General features: G+C 43.2%; 2 protein-coding genes and 1 pseudogene across 4 annotated transcripts in view; all 3 read right to left on the bottom strand.

Annotated features, from left to right (window-relative positions):
- Positions 1-200: 200 nt before the first annotated feature.
- On the bottom strand, positions 201-12,747 carry LOC129862231 (carnitine O-palmitoyltransferase 1, liver isoform-like). Of its 2 annotated transcripts, none has more exons than XM_055933668.1 (19): positions 12,700-12,747; positions 10,051-10,210; positions 9,668-9,807; positions 9,342-9,513; positions 9,074-9,175; positions 8,777-8,914; positions 8,560-8,637; positions 8,352-8,459; positions 6,899-6,983; positions 6,503-6,698; positions 6,224-6,409; positions 5,101-5,206; positions 4,398-4,514; positions 4,076-4,240; positions 3,851-3,985; positions 3,072-3,224; positions 2,820-2,933; positions 2,554-2,646; positions 201-2,431 (listed from the first exon to the last, which is right to left on the bottom strand). In XM_055933668.1, the coding sequence occupies exons 2-19, from the start codon at positions 10,189-10,191 to the stop codon at positions 2,345-2,347; spliced, it is 2,316 nt and encodes a 771-aa protein (XP_055789643.1). In that variant the 5' UTR covers positions 10,192-10,210; positions 12,700-12,747; the 3' UTR covers positions 201-2,344. The 2 variants fall into 2 exon arrangements, with proteins under 2 accessions (XP_055789643.1, XP_055789642.1); XM_055933667.1 differs by lacking the exon at positions 12,700-12,747 and adding an exon at positions 11,322-11,469.
- On the bottom strand, positions 12,587-19,077 carry LOC129862961 (uncharacterized; annotated as a pseudogene).
- Positions 18,046-20,326, bottom strand: part of chkb (choline kinase beta) — a 19,275-nt gene continuing 16,994 nt past the window's right edge. For both annotated transcript variants that reach the window (XM_055933666.1, XM_055933665.1), the window contains one exon: positions 18,046-20,252. In XM_055933666.1, the coding sequence (XP_055789641.1) occupies positions 20,196-20,252 (57 nt within the window). In that variant the 3' untranslated portion in view covers positions 18,046-20,195. The remainder of the gene's footprint in view (positions 20,253-20,326) is intronic.

Below are 20,326 nucleotides of genomic sequence, written 5' to 3'. Positions count from 1 at the left end.
GCCTTTGTTCTCTCCTATTGTTTCTTAAAGCAGGATGTTGTCATTATGCCATGTAGTAACTAAGCACTTTGCACACCAGAATGTAATTCCTCTGCTATACATGGCAACTGGAAATGTACGTGGTGTAGTTGGCCACACAGTTCAGGTATGAGAGTATACATTTCTATCTGTGTCCTCAAGTCCAAAGAAGAGGTAAAACAAACAATCAACATATCCTTTATTATAATATACTCAACACATACAGTTGAATTCTTAAGTTTACATACACCTTAGCCAAATATATTTAAACTCAGTTTTTCACAATTCCTGAAATTTAATCCTAATAAAAATGCCCTGTCTTAGGTCAGTTAGGATCACCACTTTATTTTAAGAATGTGAAATGTCAGAATAATAGTACAGAATTATTTATTTCAGCTTTTATTTCTATCATCACATTCCCAGTGGGTCAAAAGTTTATATACACAATTAGTATTTGGTAGCATTGCCTTTAAATTGTTTAACTTGGGTCAAATGTTTCGGGTAGCCTTCCACAAGCTTCCCACAATAAGTTGGGTGAATTTTGGCCCATTCCTCCTGACAGAGCTGGTGTAACTGAGTCAAGTTTGTAGGCCTCCTTGCTCGCACACGCTTTTTCAGTTCTGCCCACAAATTTTCTATAGGATTGAGGTCAGGGCTTTGTGATGGCCACTCAAATACCTTGACTCTGTTGTCCTTAAACCATTTTGCCACAATTTTGGAAGTATGCTTGGGGTCATTGTCCATTTGTAAGACCCATTTGTGACTAAGGTTTAACTTCCTGACTGATGTCTTGATGTTGCATCAATATATCCATATAATTTTCTACCTCATGATGCCACCTATTTTGTGAAGTGCACCAATCTCTCCTGCAGCAAAGCAACCCCAATACATGATGCTGCCACCCCGTGCTTCACTGTTGGGATGGGGTTCTTCGGCTAGCAAGTCTCCCCCTTTTTCCTCCAAACATAACGATGGTCATTATGTGACCTGCCAAACAGTTCTATTTTTGTTTCATCAGACCAGAGGACATTTCTCCAAAAAGTACGATCTTTGTCCCCATGTGCAGTTGCAAACTGTAGTCTGGCTTTTTTTATGGCAGTTTTGGAGCAGTGGCTTCTTCCTTGCCGAGCGGCCTTTCAGGTTATGTCGATATAGGACTCGTTTTACTGTGGATATAGATCTTTTTGTACCTGTTTCCTCCAGCATCTTCACAAGGTCCTTTGCTGTTGTTCTGGGATTGATTTGCACTTTTCGCACCAACGTATGTTCATCTCTTGGAGACAAAATGCGTCTCCTTCCTGAGCGGTATGATGGCTGCGTGGTCCCATCGTGTTTATACTTGCGTACTATTGTTTGTACAGATGAACTTGGTACCTTCAGGCGTTTGGAAATTGCTCCCAAGGATGAACCAGACTTGTGGAGGTCTACAATTTTTTTTCTGAGGTCTTGGCTGATTTCTTTTGATTTTCCCATGATGTCAAGCAAAGAGGCACAGAGTTTGAAGGTAGGCCTTGAAATACATCCACAAGTACACCTCCAATTGACTCAAATGATGTCAATTAGCCTATCAGAAGCTTCTAAAGCCATGACATAATTTTATGGAATTTTCCAAACTGTTTAAAGGCACAGTCAACTTAGTGTATGTAAACTTCTGACCCACTGGAATTGTGAAACAGTGAGTTATAAGTGAAATAATCTGTCTGTAAACAATTGTTGGAAAAATTACTTGCCAAAACTATAGTTTGTCAACAATAAATTTGGGGAGTGGTTGAAAAATGAGTTTTAATGACTCCAACAGAAGTGTATGTGAACTTCCGACTTCAACTGTACATACGATTCAGATAACAGATTCAGATATACTACCTTATATATTACAACACTTAAATACTCAAAACAGTGCTATTTACAAGTGTACACATATTACAATCAGATGAAAATACAACTGCCTCTGAACTAAACAGATGCCTTGCCTATCCTTAACCTACATTACTACATCATATGAATCAATGTTCTTTAAGGCTACCAAGGCATTTTGTGCTTCATTTCTCTTGCCAAAATTGGTTCAATACTATGTTAAAAATTCACTGCCATTTTATAGAAGGGATAGTGCGAAATAAAGTCAAAATGCTTCATTAAATATTTATTTCCACAAAACAATTCCCTCATGCTAACTGAGTAAATATACAAAAGATCTATAACTTGACCCATTCTAAAGCCGTTACCCAGAAGAGACTAGTCGTGACCCGCCGTTTTGGAAATAATGTAATGTCACAGAGCATGAAAATGTGGTATGAAGTCTATAAAGATCTTTCAGTCTGTCTACTCATCACATCTCTTTCTTGTCGTTTTGGTCGAATAGCGCACGAATGTCCAGCATGGCCTGTCGAATGTTCTGTCCAAAGCGGTACGAGTCCTACAGAGAAAGAGACAGACAGTTGTTTGACCTGATAAAGATTCAGCTAGATTGTCATTAAGGTAGTATGTAAGTGCTATATACTCTATGGTTCATCATGTAGTGTGACACAATGGTCTCACCGTCTCAGGGCTGGAGAACTTGCTGGAGATGTGGAATGTGATGAGGTTCTCTCCTACAATGATGTAAGAGACGCCATAGCCGTCATCAGCCACCTGGGGGTGCAGGAGAGACAGTACCAATCACCCCTAACTCTGACTACTTCATAGAAGTAAGAAGCAGACATAGAAGAAGTAACAGAAGACACATTGGTAGTACTCTGTAGTAATCTGGTCCCAGCTAATTTCTTAATGTGTGTGTGTGTGTTGTGTGCGTGCGGTAGACTCACAGGGCCAAACCCCCCTCCTGCACCCACGTATTTTGGGAACTTGTTGATGTCGACCATGTTGAGCTGCTGTTGAGGAGTCTGACTAGTGGACAACCTCCAGGGCTCTGACAACACCTACACAGGGAGGGGGGGGGGGGGTCCATAGAGAACATGGGTAAGTGTAAATCTCTGATATCATATCACTTGGCTGCCAAAGTATAATTTAACACATATAATGGTGTTGACTACACAAACACTCAGAAGCGAGCTGACCTGTTTGAGGAATGGTGAGTCGATGTTGAGGTACTTGGACATGATGTAAAGACAGAAGAGGTGTCTGTCGATGCCAGAGCCTGTCATGGCCAGACGATACATATTCTGGTGTTTGTCTGCAGCCTTCCGGAAGAGGTCCAACCTCTGGGCGCTCTGCTCACAGAGACAACAACAGATGATATTCAATCAAAACCTAGATCCAGCTAAAAAACACAACAGATAGTGCAGTGGTGGCCAGTCCTCCACCTGCAGAGCTACTGGGTTTGCACGGTTTTGCTCCAGCCCTACTCAGACATACATGATTGTACTAATCAACTGTTCATCAGCACCTTGAATAGCTGAATCAGGTATGTTAGTGCAGGGCTGGAACAAAAGCAAAAAGTGCATAGCTAGTAACTCTCCAGAAGGAGGGTTGGTCATGCTTGCTCTAGAGGACACCCTTCTCTGGCTAGATAGGTACAATAAACAGACATTTGGGTCCTGGTCACCTAGTTCTCGGAGTCAGAATGACCTGAGCCTCACTGTCAGAGTTACATCATGTCACTGTCTATCAGTAACTCCCACAGACAAGGTTACTCACCTGCAGTGCTGCACCCACACTGTGTTTAAACACAGAAATAGTCAAACATCTGATGATCTATATCTAGCATGCATAGCATGTATGTGAAAGGGGACTGTTGCTGCTCTTGTGCTGTCATTAGTGCATTCTATATTTCCTCTGAAATGATTAACAAAGGTACACAGTAAGAGAGGTGTGTGTTTAAGGTGTGTGTCCTCACCTTAGTGTTCTTGTCTTCCATGGCTCTGACGAAGGCTGTGGACTCTATGGTGCAGGAGCGAACCGTCTCTGTCCTACCCTCACGGAACATCCGGGTCATCGAGGCCTCATAAGTCAGACAGAACTCCCCCTTATCCTACAATACATAGACAACAAATACATTCAGTTTATTTTCTAGAGACATGATATTGTTTGTCTGTTGTCTATTCATGACTGACACACACACCCTGAAATGAGCCAGCTGCAGTGCTAGCTGTATGAAGGCATCAGGACTGGTCCTACTCTTCTTGATCAGGCCTTTCCCAAACTCATCAAACAGACAGCCATGGAAGTCCACGTCATCCGCTATCTCCTTGGCAACCATGTAGGAGTCCTCAATGACCTCCTGGCACTGAGGGATGAGGAGAGACCAGACACCAGAAAGGCTCAGACAAGACACAAGACAGCCCGTAGAAACTACCGACTGGTCTACTGAACACAACACTAAACTAGCTTTTCCTCTTTACTAAAGCTACAACTTTTGATCCCTAACACATTAGAAGCCATACCTCCAATGGAACGTCCCATTGTAGTTTGGCGGTGGGAGGCAGGCCCTTGTTGATGTCTCCTTTGCAGTGCCCCTCCTCTGTGTAACCCAGATGGAAGCAGTCCGTTGCTAGGACGTACTACACAGAGACAGCAGCACAGCAACCATTAAATTCACACAACACACTTCCCAATGAATCACACCATGTCATATATTGTGTTTTAGAATAACATGTTTGTAATACATCATTAATCCACCATCAACAGGGCCAGCTCCAGACATAAGCGGTCCCAAGGGGGCCCCCGACCCCAAAAAAGGAACTCAGACAGGGTATCAACTTACTGTTCAGAGTAAGAATAGTAGAAAACACCAGATGCAATTAGTTGACACAGCCATGCACATTTTTTGATTGGTAGTTTAGCCAGCTTGTAGTAATCATGGCCGAATACCGACCGGGCACGTGCCCAGGGGCCCTGACCTCCTGGAGGCCCTCATAGATTATGTTAGTCATTCTCACTCAGATATAATATTAATATGACATAAGTCATGGCAAAATGTGTAGAATTTGGGGAAATTAGCTTTAAAACTGCAGAAATGTCTCTCCACCACATGGAAAATGGGTAGAATTGCAGGAAATTAGGTATAAATTGCACATTTTTCTCCTCGCCATAAATAGGGGGGCCCCAATTGGTTTTTGCCACGAGGCTGACCATCAATAACATTACCTCCCACATGTGTCCTACAATGGGAGCATCTGCCCACGAGTGTTCTGCATTGACCCCCAGTTTACCATTCTTATAAGCGATCAGGGTGAAGGATTTGTCAAACCACCTGAGAGAGAGAGAAGGCATATCAGGTTAAACACTGAAACACACATCATAAAGGCAGTGCACAGAAAAGCAATATAGCGTTAAACTATCCTCACTGAAATAGGCCTACTTTACAACGCATCTTTCCTTCTTTTCTGTCCCGTCTCACCTGTCATAACACTTCCCGTTTGTCTCACCTGTCATAGCACTTCCCGTTTGTCTCACCTGTCATAGCACTTCTCGTTTGTCTCACCTGTCATAGCACTTCTCGTTTGTCTCACCTGTCATAACACTTCCCGTTTGTCTCACCTGTCATAACACTTCTCGTTTGTCTCACCTGTCATAGCACTTCTCGTTTGTCTCACCTGTCATAGCACTTCTCGTTTGTCTCACCTGTCATAACACTTCCCGTTTGTCTCACCTGTCATAGCACTTCTCGTTTGTCTCACCTGTCATAGCACTTCCCGTTCGTCTCACCTGTTATAGCCTTTCCCGTTTGTCTCACTTGTCATAGCACTTCCTGTTTGTCTCATTTGTCATTACACTTCCCGTTTGTCTCACCTGTCATAGCACTTCTCGTTTGTCTCACCTGTCATAGCACTTCCCATTCGTCTCACCTGTTATAGCCTTTCCCGTTTGTCTCACTTGTCATAGCACTTCCTGTTTGTCTCATTTGTCATTACACTTCCCGTTTGTCTCACCTGTCATAGCACTTCTCGTTTGTCTCACCTGTCATAGCACTTCCCGTTCGTCTCACCTGTTATAGCCTTTCCCGTTTGTCTCACTTGTCATAGCACTTCCTGTTTGTCTCATTTGTCATTACACTTCCCGTTTGTCTCACCTGTCATAGCACTTTCCGTTTGTCTCACCTGTCATAACACTTCCCGTTTGTCTCTCACCTGTCATAGCACTTCCCATTTGTCTCATCTGTCATAGCACTTCCCATTTGTCTCATCTGTCATAGCACTTCCCGTTTGTCTCACTTGTCATAATACTTCCCGTTTGTCTCACCTGTCATAACACTTCCCAGTTGTCTCACCTGTCATAACACTTCCCATGCAGCAGGGACTTGGCGTACAGGTCCAATGATCTCAGCTTGTCAGGGTCGTAACCGTGCGCCTCATCATCAAGGGTGAGGAAGAAGGCTGACGTCTCGATGGCCTCCAGAGAGGCTTTGTTAACACCCTGGCTGAAGTACTTCAGACGAGCCCTCGCCCAAGGAACTCTGGGAGAGGATAAGAGGTGGACATTTTATTTCTGATGTGTGTGTGTGAGGAAGGAGGGGAGGTTGCACTTTCGTGCCTATATGTGTGTATACCTGTTTCCGGCTGTGAGGGCAGCCAGTTTGAGTTCCCCAGGCTGTGGCTCCGTGGTGTCGTCGAGGATCCTCTGGAACTGAGTCTCCAGCTCAGAGGGCCATAAGTGACGTCCCCCGTAGTACAGCCACACCTTAAAGAAGCGGCCCTTATGATACACCACCAGGTGCTTCCGGTCACTCAGGTGCTGAACAAAGTCTGGACCAAGGAGTAGGAGAGGGGGTGAGGACATAGAACATTATAAGGGGTTGGGGAATGCACACTTCTCTTGAATGATAGTTTTTGTTTAAGATGGTCAGAAGATGTGTCTGACACAAACTCATGTTCATATTGATTCATGCAACCTCCCAGCGATAGTTTGATAGTGTTATGCCCCCAGAAGGCAGCAGTGTGCTCACCTGTCTCTATGCCAGGGATACGTGTGGTGTTGAACATCCTCTCCATCTGATAGGAACACATGGGCAACACCCCCAGAGCCCTCAACTAGAGAGAGAGTATGCCAAACAAAAACCATTGACTGCAAAGATAAACAAACCATACAACTCTATGCACAAGGACTACATTTAAAAGTCCAAAGCAGCCATTTTTATCACCATAAAAAATAATTTCTGGGTAACATTTAAGTACCTTAATCTAACCACTAGGCGGTAGGTAGCCTAGTGGTTAGAGCATTGGGCAAGTAACTGAAAGGTTGCCGGATCGAATCCCCGAGCTGACAAGGTAAAAATCTGTTGTTCTGCCCCTGAACAAGGCAGTTAACCCACTGTTCCCCGGTAGGCTGTCATTGTAAACAAGAATTTGTTCTTAACTAACTTGCCTGGTTAAATAAAAATAAAATATTAACCTTAATATGCTTGGTCAAAAAGGCAAAGAGCAATTTCTCAAGCAGGAATTTCGCTAGGACTGTCTGGGAGTGGTCTGAGTGGGGAGGGGAAAACTAGCTGTTACTGGAATCCCACCAAAATATGCTGACAAAAACTCTTAAATATCTCCTCCGAATTATGATTCAAAGATCTTTGCAGAAAGAATGGGGTGACAGCTATGATATGACCACTTGATTTTGAATTTTTTTATTTTGGTTATTGACCTACAGTAAGTGAAGTGGAATAACAGCTGGTGGTAACATAACATAATGGTAACATAACATAATGGGTCCATTTCATGACACGTTTTAATCACTTAATATATCATCAACCAAATTGTTATCAGTAAAAACACTATAACTAATTGGTAGGTCTACCTTTACTTTTTACCTCTGTGAACTTTAATTATCCTCCCTCCTCATAAGATATATATTTTCTTTTTATCTCAAAGATATGTGTGTATTTGGTCACAGAAATACAATATATATTAAACTTACAGAAGGCAAATCATTTCTGAAAAACAAAATATAAGTGTTGATATTTGTTATTGTGTTTTTATGTATTTCTAATACCGTAAATACCTTTTCTGCTAGATGTTTTCTAGGACCTATTTTCCATGAGATTGACCAAAGATCTAAGCCTTTGCTTATTCCTAATTTTTAGCAGGGAAAATGGTTGGAAAATGTATATATGGCTTAATTTCTCAAAAAATAGACTCTTAGCTTTCATTTGACACCAAATCTGATGTGTTCCTATGGACTTCATATGTTAGTGCTCATGGGGCATTTGAAATGGAAATGCCCTAGACCAGAAACAAGTCGAAGGCAGTGGGAGGATGTTTAGGTTAACAGAGAAGGAGGGAGGTGACCTGGGTTATTTAGGGGTTAGAGAGAGGGCCGAGGGCCAAAGGGGAAATGGGGGAGGGACCTGAATACTCTCAAGGGTACAAAGAGGGGGTGAGAGAGACAGAGAGAGAGGTACTCATTACCGGTGCATGTTCTCCTCTCTCTAGTTTGCGTCGGTACTGCAGCATAGCGTGAACCACATTCCCTGCCCGAGCTGCCTGTCTGTGTGTGGGAATCACGTACAGCAGATCCTAAAGCAGATCATCAAATACATCATTAGGTAAAGGTTACTGGATACATCTCAAGCAATGCCATGTTCCCTGTATGAGTACCCATATAGACATGTCTTACCATGGCGTAGAAGTTACTGTTGACCATGATGGGACTCCTGCCTCTCAGGTAGATGTACTCCTCCCACCAATCACTCACCTGTAAAACATAATCTATTACAATAATTTGTTCAACTACTAATTCTTTGTTTTAAAGAGCACTCACCAAAACAACTTAATAAATAAAGTTAACACATTATCGTTTCATGTTACCTGACATCACACTTCAGAATACGTACGTAGTTAGTAGCCCACCAGGATTTGAGGATGAGGTATTTCTGGAGTTTAGGTGCCTCGTCTCTCTTGAAGTCATTGGCCACCACCTCCATCTGGTTGTACTGCTCATCATCCAGCAGGGGGCGCACTGATTCCAGGTACTGCAAGGTCACATAGCGATTATATGATATAATACTGATATGTAGAGTACATATATGGTTCTACACTGGTCCTGGTCCATCACTCTCCTGAACACATGTGATCAGTTTCCTATTGTATTTCATCTAAGCATATGAGACACATAACCACCTCTCTCTCACCCTGGTTATGGTGTCGTCCACGCTAGGCACAGGTAGTCTGGGTAGGGAGGCCTGGAAGCTGTAGAGGAGAGGTCTGCGCCCAGAGAACATCTTCACCAGACTCTGAAGAGAAAAAACACAACACAATGACTGGGTTAATTGTCAGAATAATCAAATACTCATGGATGAGAATAAGAGCTCAGAAAATATATTGTCTTGATTCTGAATTATAAGTGAGCTGCTCTTTTGGTCATGTTTATATTGAAATAGAGACATTTGACAGACGTACCAGCCAGAGTTTGGTGCAGAAGCTCATTTTGCCGTGGGACTCAAAGATCCAGGCATGGTAGGAGAGAAGGGCCTTGAGAATGTACCTCAGCATGAGGATGAGAGAGAGCCACAGGCCCGTGGCAAACAGGATGGCACTCAGCACTGTCTGGGTCTGCACTGTCATGTAGTCACTGGAGAGAGGAGAGAACCTCACATCTAAATGATGTTTATTGTCCTTTAACAGAAAATTCTTTCCACAGATACCCACAGTTACATACTTAATCTGAAAAAATATGCATCACTCTTCCCCAATGCCTCTTCATCATTGTGTTATTTGTCACTGACCTGACAGGTAGGGTCCTCTTGATGGTATCTATCATTCCCAGTGATGGGTCTATCCTGGCATACATGGTGCTCATGATGGCTATCACCGCGATCAGCCAACTGGATGGGCTGGCAGGGTAGACCCCTGTCAATATCCCATTCTGAAATAAAATAATTCAATGTTAATTTAGATAGTTAGCCTACAAACAGACCAACAAGGCTATTCCTGGATGTGCTAGCCTATGTCCTAGCCAAGCACTAGGCTACACACACCTGATTCAATCAAGGCCATAATAATAACTTGAATCAGTTGTTTTAGTGCTGGACTGCAACAACAACCAAACTAGCTATCTGGTTCAGGTTTGGTAATGACTGTAGGGCTACTTAATCATTCGAAGACAAACCTTAAATCTTATGGCGCGCTTTATCCATGATGTCACTCCCGACAGGTAGATGTGTTTGAGTACCTCGCGGCTCAGGTGGAGGTCGATGCCGTCTGGGGTGACGGTGAACTGGAAGCCAACCGCCTGATGTGCCTCCGCCATCCCGGTGACGTTGAAGCCCCTGTTAAGAGAGATAGATAGACAGAGACGTTGAACATCAATTGTTTACACACGTGAATTTATTTTTAAATGTTGGCTCTTGCACAATTATCAAACCAAACCAACTTTAGGCTAATGGATGGATGTGGGAATGAAGTCAACTCTTAATCAATTTTAGGTGAGAGAAACAGGGCTGCATTACCACATTTACTCCTTTTTTGTTGTTGTTGCAGTTTTAAAGCTAATTTCCTGGAATTCTACACATTTTGCCATTGTTTATGAGGTGTTCATATGCCATCTCAGGGGCCCCGTGGCACATGCCCTGCGTGCGCGTTCGGTAATCCGGCCCTCTTGTAATTTCAGGGATTTGTTAAATATTTTCTAACTGTATGTGGAGGGCATAAGTCTGTTTATGTTGTGGCCCGGTTGACTGAAAAGTGGGCTTGAATTTCTTTTTCCATGTCATATGACGGGCCAGCAGCTAAGTGGGGCAAAGTTGAAATGCCAGATATAGCCTAGGCTACTGGCATGCGCTCAGATGTAGGACTGGTTTAAAAATATAAACACTGCAGACTAGGAAGAGCATGTGAGGTCTACTACACCACAAACCACATAATGAAACATTTTGCAAGGTGAATTCATAAAAAAATATTCCAATAAATAGGCTTTATCAGTGCCATAATACATGATAATACAGTGCCATCAGTGCCAAATTGATATTTCTCTAGTATAGCTGTATATTATGTGTCCAGTCACCTACAAGTCTAGATTTAAGCAAATTTCATTTTTTAACAATATAAACTGAAGAATGACATGAATCATTCTCTTCAGCTAACATTTACAATAGCAAATTAATTATGATGATGCAGACTTCCTATGAATAAACATTTGTCTAGCTTCTTACACACAAATATTGTGTGGCACAAGGAGCCTACACAATTACTAACTTTTGGCTTGCTTTGTTTGTCAAACATCTGAAATGCACTATACCCAGCACCAACAACAAATCCATAGGGTATCTAACTATACTAGGCTACAGTATTACATACATTAGTGTGTCATGGACAGCTACAGTGGCTTATGAAATTATACATTATAGCAATCTAAAAACCAAACATTCAGTAATTCCATACCTTTTTGCTTAGAGATTCAATTCAAGCTTGCTGAAGTGAAACAGAAGAAGGCATTGACTGTGGTTTCTCTCAGTGGAATTCCTCTGGACTGGGGCTGAACCTCTCTCTGTGTTCTGTGTGTGATTCCTATGCCCTTGAATTGGCTTTCCTCAGGTACTGAGAGCAATGCTATCCCCTATGCCCCCCCCCCCCTCTCTCTCTCTGTACTTCCCCTATGCCCCCCCCCCCCCCCCCCCCCCCGACTTTTCTATCTGTAACTGGACACTATCTAGAGCTAGACTGTAACCTCACGTGGCTGCTGACCACATAGTGTTCAAACCGCTACAGAGTACACCTATAAATACATTATGTTGATTCATCAATCTATTTACATATATATTCAGTTTCATTCAGGGCAACCAGTGACAGATGGTTCATTAATAATCAATAGTTATAAGGCATGTTTTGAGGCAAGTTTCATCTCTCCGTCTCTCGGTAAGCAGTGTATCTATGTCATGTAATAACCCACCATGTTCCGTTTTTATGTCACTACACCTGTGGATACCTCACTCACTGTTTTTCTCATGGTCTGACAGGCTTTAAGCTTTAGTCAGACACCCAAGAGTCCTGGTATTAGTTAAGATCAATGGCTTTATGTTTCAAATAGGTTTTATTGCTCTTTAACCTCTATTTCACATTTGTCACAAAGTACTTATTAGTAAGTAAATACCCCAAAAAGAGTAAACAAAGGCAACGGTGGGAAAGGCAAACTCCATAGGAATTCTTTAAAAGGAAGGAAACGAGATCGTGAGCCCATCCTCCTCTGGGCAGAGAATTAAGGCACGTACAGATCGGTAGTATTGTCGAGTGTCTGCCGGCTGAGAGTACTTAGCACCTCTGAACAGAGTGCCGGACGTAATTTGCAAATCGAGCCAAACCGATTCAATATGTAGAAACGGGAGAAAATAATTTTTTATATACGTATGATATTACACAACGCGCCGTCACCAAGCGAACGAATGGCAAACAAACGACCCCCTACTGTACCAACAATCGTCTGGTGAGTTTTCTCCTTTAGACTACTTTAGTTCAAGTTATCATTAAAGGCAGAGTAAAAGCATGGCAAGGCTTATTGTTGCTGACACAGAACGGGTACAGTCCTCATATAGCAAAGACCCACGTTGATGATTAGTCAGCCTTTTTCCAGATACGTTCAATACAAATCTGGGCCTGAACCCCAAACAGAGCAAGCCAAGGCAAATCAGATTGATTGATGAACGTTTGTGTCAGAAGGAGAGTTGAAGTAGGGCTTCATAGCGGGTGCAGATGGGTAGAGGAGGGAGGACAGTGAGAGAGAGGGAGTGATGATCCAGCATTACAGCAGTGCTGTGTTCTATACCTGGCATGTACACCTGGTCACCCAACACTGTCCCGTCCAGCTAACGCCACCTTCTCAGCCTCTTTCACCTAGGACCAGATACGGGAGGATTAGATAGATAGGTCTATGGCATTTAAAACAACTTAATCTCATTCAAGATAACACTCAGTTGGTTGCTCACCTGCCCCCACTGCCCAGACTCCACACAGAATGATGCCACCACATTCTCTGAGTTATTTCCTCCAATCACAAACAGCCGGTCGGTGGTGCCCAGGAAGTAGAGACTGGGAAGGTCAACAGTGGCTTTGGTTAGGGTAGGGAGCAGCTCAGACCACAAGTCTGGGAAAGAGAGAGAGAAAACAGAAGTGTGTGTGTGTGTGTGCACGTACGAACGTGTGTGCGTGTGTGTGTGTGTGTGTGTGTTAGGTGGTTCAAGGCTGTTATTCATTAGACTGCAGCTTGCAATTGACCAACATGTAAGGTTGAAATAAACAAGTCCACTCACTACCTGGATTGAGACAAGACTGTTTGACCTTGCCTGGAGTCATACTGTAGTAGCAGCTTTTCTCCAGTCCTCTGGATGTTCCCCAGGACATAGAGACAGAGGCCCAGGCTGGTGGCCAGAGGGAGGTCATGGGACAGGAACAGGGTGAACTGAAAGTCAGTCAGAGGCAGAAAGGAGACAAAACCTGCAGCAGAGCACACACACACACACACACACACACACACACACACACACACACACACACACACACACACACACACACACACACACACACACACACACACACACACACACACACACACACACACACACACACACACACACACATATGGTTGGACAGTTAATCGCATTGTCTGAACGTGTTCAAAATAGACTGAAAACATCCAAAATACATCATGCATACAGCTAAAAACCACAATGCAATGTCCAAACAAGTTGACAATGAGGTAAAAGAATGTGTGTTTTATCAATTTACCTGATTTTGCTGTTGCTTTGGACAAAATCAAGACATCAATATTCTTGTAATGCTTTTTGTATAAAAAATGTACTTATATGTGTATAGGCAAAAGTTAGACATTTGTAGAGCCACAAGCTTGATGTGGCCATTGCGTGCTATGAAGGGGTTGTACCTAAAGGAGGCCATTTTAAACTCCCAGACCCTCTTAGCCCATTGCCTGTAGCCCCCGATGAGGTAGTTGAATAGAATCACCGCAGTAAAGCACCACTTATCAGCCATGAAGGGGAGCTCTGCTATTGGATGCCAGTCACCGGTGACCTCTGACCCATCCAGGGTGAAGAGGTGGCGGGTGGCTTCTGTTTCTGGATCGTTCCAGGAGGTCAGGTTCTCCTTCCTCATGCTGCAGAGCCAGAGCTCTCCCTGCCACCTCAGAGAGGTCAGTTCAGCCCTGTGTTCAGCCGGCAGACACCTGGCAATGCATTCACAATGTGTAAAATATGAATAAACAGTTTTCAATTGAAAGGAGAATTCACTCCTTGCAATTTAAGATTATTTATTGGTGTGGAACTTGAAACCCATCAAGTAGGCTGATTGAGGACAGGTATGGGGTGAATGGGGGTACAGGATGTCATGCTGCACCTGGTGAGGTGAGGCAGCTCCAGCAGGTGTCTGCTGAGGTAGAAGAACACAGTTGTCTCCAGCTCAGTACAGCAGATGTCCTGGGCTAGAGCCAGGCAGGACAGACAGGTGTCTAGGGTTAGAACACCCGACAGGACAAATGTGTCAGACAGCAGGTAGCTGCCCACCTCCAGAGCCAGACAGAAAGAGAGCATTGCAACATTATAAACATTACAACATTACAAACAATAAATTGCTGGTGCTGTGTGTGATGTGCCAGCCTGGGCCAGATGAATTTCCATGAATAGAAAATGAAGTATGATATATGAGGAATAATACCCACTTAGATGTGTTCTTCCAGCTTCTCCTGAGGAACGCTGGTCATTCCAGAAGCAGAATTCTAGGAGGGAGTGGAAGACTGAGAATGGAATGTGATCCAGGAGAATCAGGCTCTCTGAGGTCTCTCTCATACTGGACTGGGACATGGCTCTGAAGTACTCATTACAGTCAGACAGACGACCCAGGTTTACCTTACACACAGAGATGGAAGGTTAGCTTTGTCATTATGTCAAGCTATGGAAAAATGCTGCAATGTCTGATGGGACACTCTACATAATGGAGAAGTGAGGTGTACCATTTCTAAAGGCAATGCAGGGATGATGTGATGACATACAGTAGCTGTTAACTTACGTGGAAGGCATGTGTGCTGGTCTGCACTGTAACCATGGTTCTGCTTCCATCTCCATGGTCATAGGTATGATATGCTTCATTGGTCTGCCACTCCTCTGACACCCTGTCCTTCACCCGAGTCACCTGGTGATGTCAGCCAGGGGTGTGGCACCGAGAAGGGTGTTCGCCACACCCTCTCTAAAGCATACTTCAACCACCCGCTGATCCACAGCAGCAAAACTGTCACATACTGTCTGAGAAGACTCATCATACTGAGGAGAGGAGATTCTTTACTACGGGTGCGGTCGTAAATTGCCTACAGTGTGTAGGGTCGTTGGTAAATTCAGAGGGTTGTCAGATTGTCTGTTCGTAAATTGAGCGTTTCGGAGCACAAACTGGGCGAGGAATAGGGTTGATCCGAGCATTGAACTCACGACAGTCAAGTGCCCAAGGTAACTGGCTAAAGTTGGCTAGCTCGCTAGCTACTTCCAGACACAAATGAGAGAACACTGCACTCTGACCATTTTATTCTCCTTAGTAGATCTGGTTAGGCTATTTTCATGTTATCTACATTTACATTTACATTTAAGTCATTTAGCAGACGCTCTTATCCAGAGCGACTTACAAATTGGTGCATTCACCTTAAGATATCCAGTGGAACAGCCACTTTACAATAGTGCATCTAAATCTTTTAAGGGGGGGGGGGGGGGGGGTCAGAAGGATTACTTTATCCTATCCTAGGTATTCCTTAAAGAGGTGGGGTTTCAGGTGTCTCCGGAAGGTGGTGATTGACTCCGCTGTCCTGGCGTCGTGAGGGAGTTTGTTCCACCATTGGGGTGCCAGAGCAGCGAACAGTTTTGACTGGGCTGAGCGGGAACTGTACTTCCTCAGAGGTAGGGAGGCGAGCAGGCCAGAGGTGGATGAACGCAGTGCCCTTGTTTGGGTGTAGGGCCTGATCAGAGCCTGAAGGTACGGAGGTGCCGTTCCCCTCACAGCTCCGTAGGCAAGCATCATGGTCTTGTAGCGGATGCGAGCTTCAACTGGAAGCCAGTGGAGAGAGCGGAGGAGCGGGGTGACGTGAGAGAACTTGGGAAGGTTGAACACCAGACGGGCTGCGGCGTTCTGGATGAGTTGTAGGGGTTTAATGGCACAGGCAGGGAGCCCAGCCAACAGCGAGTTGCAGTAGTCCAGACGGGAGATGACAAGTGCCTGGATTAGGACCTGCGCCGCTTCCTGTGTGAGGCAGGGTCGTACTCTGCGGATGTTGTAGAGCATGAACCTACAGGAACGGGCCACCGCCTTGATGTTAGTTGAGAACGACAGGGTGTTGTCCAGGATCACGCCAAGGTTCTTAGCGCTCTGGGAGGAGGACACAATGGAGTTGTCAACCGTGATGGCGAGATCATGGAACGGGCAGTCCTTCCCCGGGAGTAAGAGCAGCTCCGTCTTGTTGAGGTTCAGCTTGAGGTGGTGATCCGTCATCCACACTGATATGTCTGCCAGACATGCAGAGATGCGATTCGCCACCTGGTTATCAGAAGGGGGAAAGGAGAAGATTAATTGTGTGTCGTCTGCATAGCAATGATAGGAGAGACCATGTGAGGTTATGACAGAGCCAAGTGACTTGGTGTATAGCGAGAATAGGAGAGGGCCTAGAACAGAGCCCTGGGGGACACCAGTGGTGAGAGCACGTGGTGAGGAGACAGATTCTCGCCACGCCACCTGGTAGGAGCGACCTGTCAGGTAGGACGCAATCCAAGCGTGGGCCGCGCCGGAGATGCCCAACTCGGAGAGGGTGGAGAGGAGGATCTGATGGTTCACAGCATCAATTATTATTATTAATTATTATTATTATTATTATTATTAATATATTATTAATATATTATTATCAATTATTATTATCACAGTATCTAGATTGTTAGTGACTAACTGTGCTGCTGGGAACAATTTAATTGCATTTTTACTAACACCAGTCATATTCAACAAGTGTTGAGCGTTCATAAATTCATCAGATATTCTGCACTCTGGCACACTCAGATGAGAGTGCTCCGAAATCAGAGTAGCTAGCCAGAGTTGAATTTACAAATGCACCCTAATATTAAAATGGACCTACCTCATCAATCTTATAAATCTATCTTGTACAGAACTTTCTGTCTCTTAAAACAGTGTTGGGACTTGTCAAAAATCTGTAAATTTAAAAAAAAATCATGTAATACATTTGAACAATTATGCTAATATTGTAGTCATATTTGCCACAGGAAGATAAACAGGCCTACACTAGACACAAACTGTGAGAAACAGATATTTAACCTTAGATCCTGGAAACATTGAACAACATCCTGCAAGAGAGAACTCAAGGAGAAGCGCTAACATTATACAGAAACAATCCAGAGCACGATGGAAAATGAACAAGACTGAACACACTCCAGGGTCCTAATAAACATTTATCTCTTTGATCCATAGCAGCTCAGTGTAACTTGTCTGATAAGTTAAACAGACCAGCAGCTATAAGACTGGCCTGAACACCACACACCAGTGGATACGCAACAGAACAAATGGCAAGAAATACAATTGGCCTCCAGCAACTATGTTGCTTGGACCCCTAACAATGACATCCCAAACTTGCATAAATCCAGCTTTGATCCCGTGTGAGAGCAGAGTGAGCACACAGTCAGTTATATACCCGCATTGGAACTCAGTGCAGGAAAACAGCTCTACAGGACTGATTTTAGGCCTCATGGGGGACTCATGCCTAGTTCTAAATCATCTCCTAGCTACTCCCCATATCCCCTACCTTCAATGCACTGGAAGTGAGGAACAGATGTGATACAGTGAAACTCCCAGCTAGTTAAGAGGTGCAGCTATTGGCATATTGAATATCTATCCAATTCTTGCAGACTGACATGAAGTGCCATGAAGCCAGGGATCGATTTGAAATGGACCAAGTCTGCAAGTTAGAAATAGGACTTCCCTAAATCTGCTATGAATTGTACCATTAGGGGTAGCTCCGGTTCCTGAAAATGTATTGATTTTCTACAGTATAGATTTGAGATTAAAATAACTGTTGCCATAACATTCTATTTAATTTCTAATCATCAATAAATGAAGACATAATCAATCAGGTATCAAGCATGTTTATTTGCAGTTCAGTTATACTTACACAGCAGCTGCAGTGCAGGGAGAATATCAAGAACATCAAAGGGTTTTGGACAGGATTGATGTGTAATGAAAGACAGTTACTTAATTTAGCTAGTTGACGAGACACTGGCTTCTATACTAGGCAGTTTCATATTCTCGGAAATCGAACATTGGCCTACATCCACAACATATATTCTAACATTATACAAAGGGTAAACTCACAGGTCCACCTTTATTATAACTCACATCAAAACAAAAGAGCACTTCACTGGGCAAACAAATATACTAAATAAATTATAACAAATTATACTGAAAAACAATTCCATGTGTTCAAAATGATTGCCATTGAAGAAAAAAAACATCATCCCATTTTCAAAATCTTTGGATCTGAATTCCAAAAGCATGCAGATATTCCATTTGGTTTTAATAATGTTAGGCAGGCAGACACACACAGAAGCCAAATGCACATTTAAATAAGATACATCTGTTGTTCAAAGTCATGGACAGCTTTCTTTAACCATTGTGGTTCTTGGTCAGAAATGGAAAAGGACAAACATCCAAACCTTGGGCAGAGTCAAACCGTGACAGACAGTTCTATACCAGTTTACTAGTAATGGAACAGCTTTAGAATGAAAGGTAAACCTAGTCAGAATGCAATGACATCAAAGCCAGACAAAAGCTATTTATATATATATATAACAGAGATTATTATTTTCATAAACTGCTCTCCTCTGAGAGGTTGTGCAATAAGCTTTGTCTATAACCAAAACATGTTCCTTTTTTAATAATTTAGTTTCAGGTCTACATTTGCTCATTTATCATACAAAGTGTAAATTGACCCCCATTGTTGTGAAGAGGTAGAATGACACAAAATACTTGTGCCAGGAGGTGACATGCGACACCTCCTGGCAGCCATGTTGGAAGACCACCGCATCAATTCTTCTGACAACAACTGAGTGGCAGCCCCAAGCTGAATGATAACAGTGCCTAAACTTACTTGGTTCATCACCATGGTCAATTTCTGTGCCGTAATTGGCAGCCAAGACACTAAAGCTGAGAAAACAAATTGCCTTGCTAAGAAACAATTGGCTGTGCAATGCAGTGTACATGCTCACAAACAGCCAGCAGGCTGCACCATTCTTCCACCACAGTGACTGGTCTTCCAACATGGCGCCTGCATGGTTGCTAAGTGATTTCTGACAACTGCAACCCCTCTATATATAGTTTGACTAGAGAGAATGCTAAAACAGACAGGTCGTACATGGGGTTTAAGCCCAATTCAATCAGAAACAGTCATAGAGAAAGGTCAAAAACAACATCCTGTTTAAGAACATATTTGACTTACTATGCAATGGAGCATGTTCTTTTCTTACTAGTTCTGAATAGGGCCATGAGTCCAGTTTTCCCTACTGCACTACAAAGAAACATAACTACAGTATGAACTGAGTTCTGATATGCAGCTTGATTCTCTGCCATGCTGTATTGTGTCCACGCACCAGCACCATGCATAGAACAGGCATTTAACAAACAAGTCAAGGAAAAAAAAGAAAGGAAAAAAGACTGCACAAAATGAGCATATTTCGACCCTGAAATCAAGGGTGTACTGAAGTTCAACAACAATTAAATTACGAGGTGGGGTAAAGAAAGAAGCAGAGTTGAATGACAAAGAAAGCACATGACTACAGGGTTTGAAACATAAATGTATGGAACCAGTAGATCGTAACTAATGTAAACAAATAACATGCTTTTTTTTTGCTGTGCATTTTCACAGAATTTCACATTTCATAGTAGGGGAAGATAAGTGCATTTTGTTGGAGTGCAGCTAAGTCCCTGCTTCACTGTTACTTGTCTCAGGCAGAGCAATGTATTGGATGCTACTAGATGGAAAGATACTAGATAGATGGGGTCCTGGTATATTAGAAATATCAAGTTCAAACAATAGATCATTTGTAAAAATCCACCTAAGACTCTTCAGTGGGCGTTTACCCCTCATATTTGGTTTGGTTTCAACACTTAACAGATATGCCTAGTTAACTACGTTTCTGCATCAGGACAGTTGCGTACAGGAAGAATCAGCAGATATAAAAATGACAGTACATTCCATTGAAGTCAATCTGTTCTTTTAGCGATTTAGGAAAATAACTTTTTCTGCTTGAAGTAGGCATCAAATCGTGACTGGGCATAGTCCTGAAACGACAGAGATCAAATGAACAGGTGTAAACTTCAAGAAGGATCGTGTGTTTTAGAAGCACTATTTAGCC

This window comes from Salvelinus fontinalis, chromosome 9, assembly GCF_029448725.1.
Source record: "Salvelinus fontinalis isolate EN_2023a chromosome 9, ASM2944872v1, whole genome shotgun sequence".
Lineage (NCBI taxonomy): Eukaryota > Metazoa > Chordata > Actinopteri > Salmoniformes > Salmonidae > Salvelinus > Salvelinus fontinalis.
This window is presented reverse-complemented; position numbering and strand designations above follow the sequence as displayed.

Bases quoted from the DNA above. Each gene is read 5' to 3' on its own strand.
- LOC129862231 (XM_055933668.1), bottom strand. From the start codon at position 10,191: ATGGCGGAGGCACATCAGGCGGTTGGCTTCCAGTTCACCGTCACCCCA. The intron at 6,984-8,351 runs GTAATGAGTACC...CTCTCTCTCTAG, and splicing joins AGAGAGGAGAACATGCACCG to TTGAGGGCTCTGGGGGTGTT. The intron at 4,515-5,100 runs GTAATGTTATTG...GTCTCTGTGTAG, and splicing joins TTGTAGGACACATGTGGGAG to TACGTCCTAGCAACGGACTG.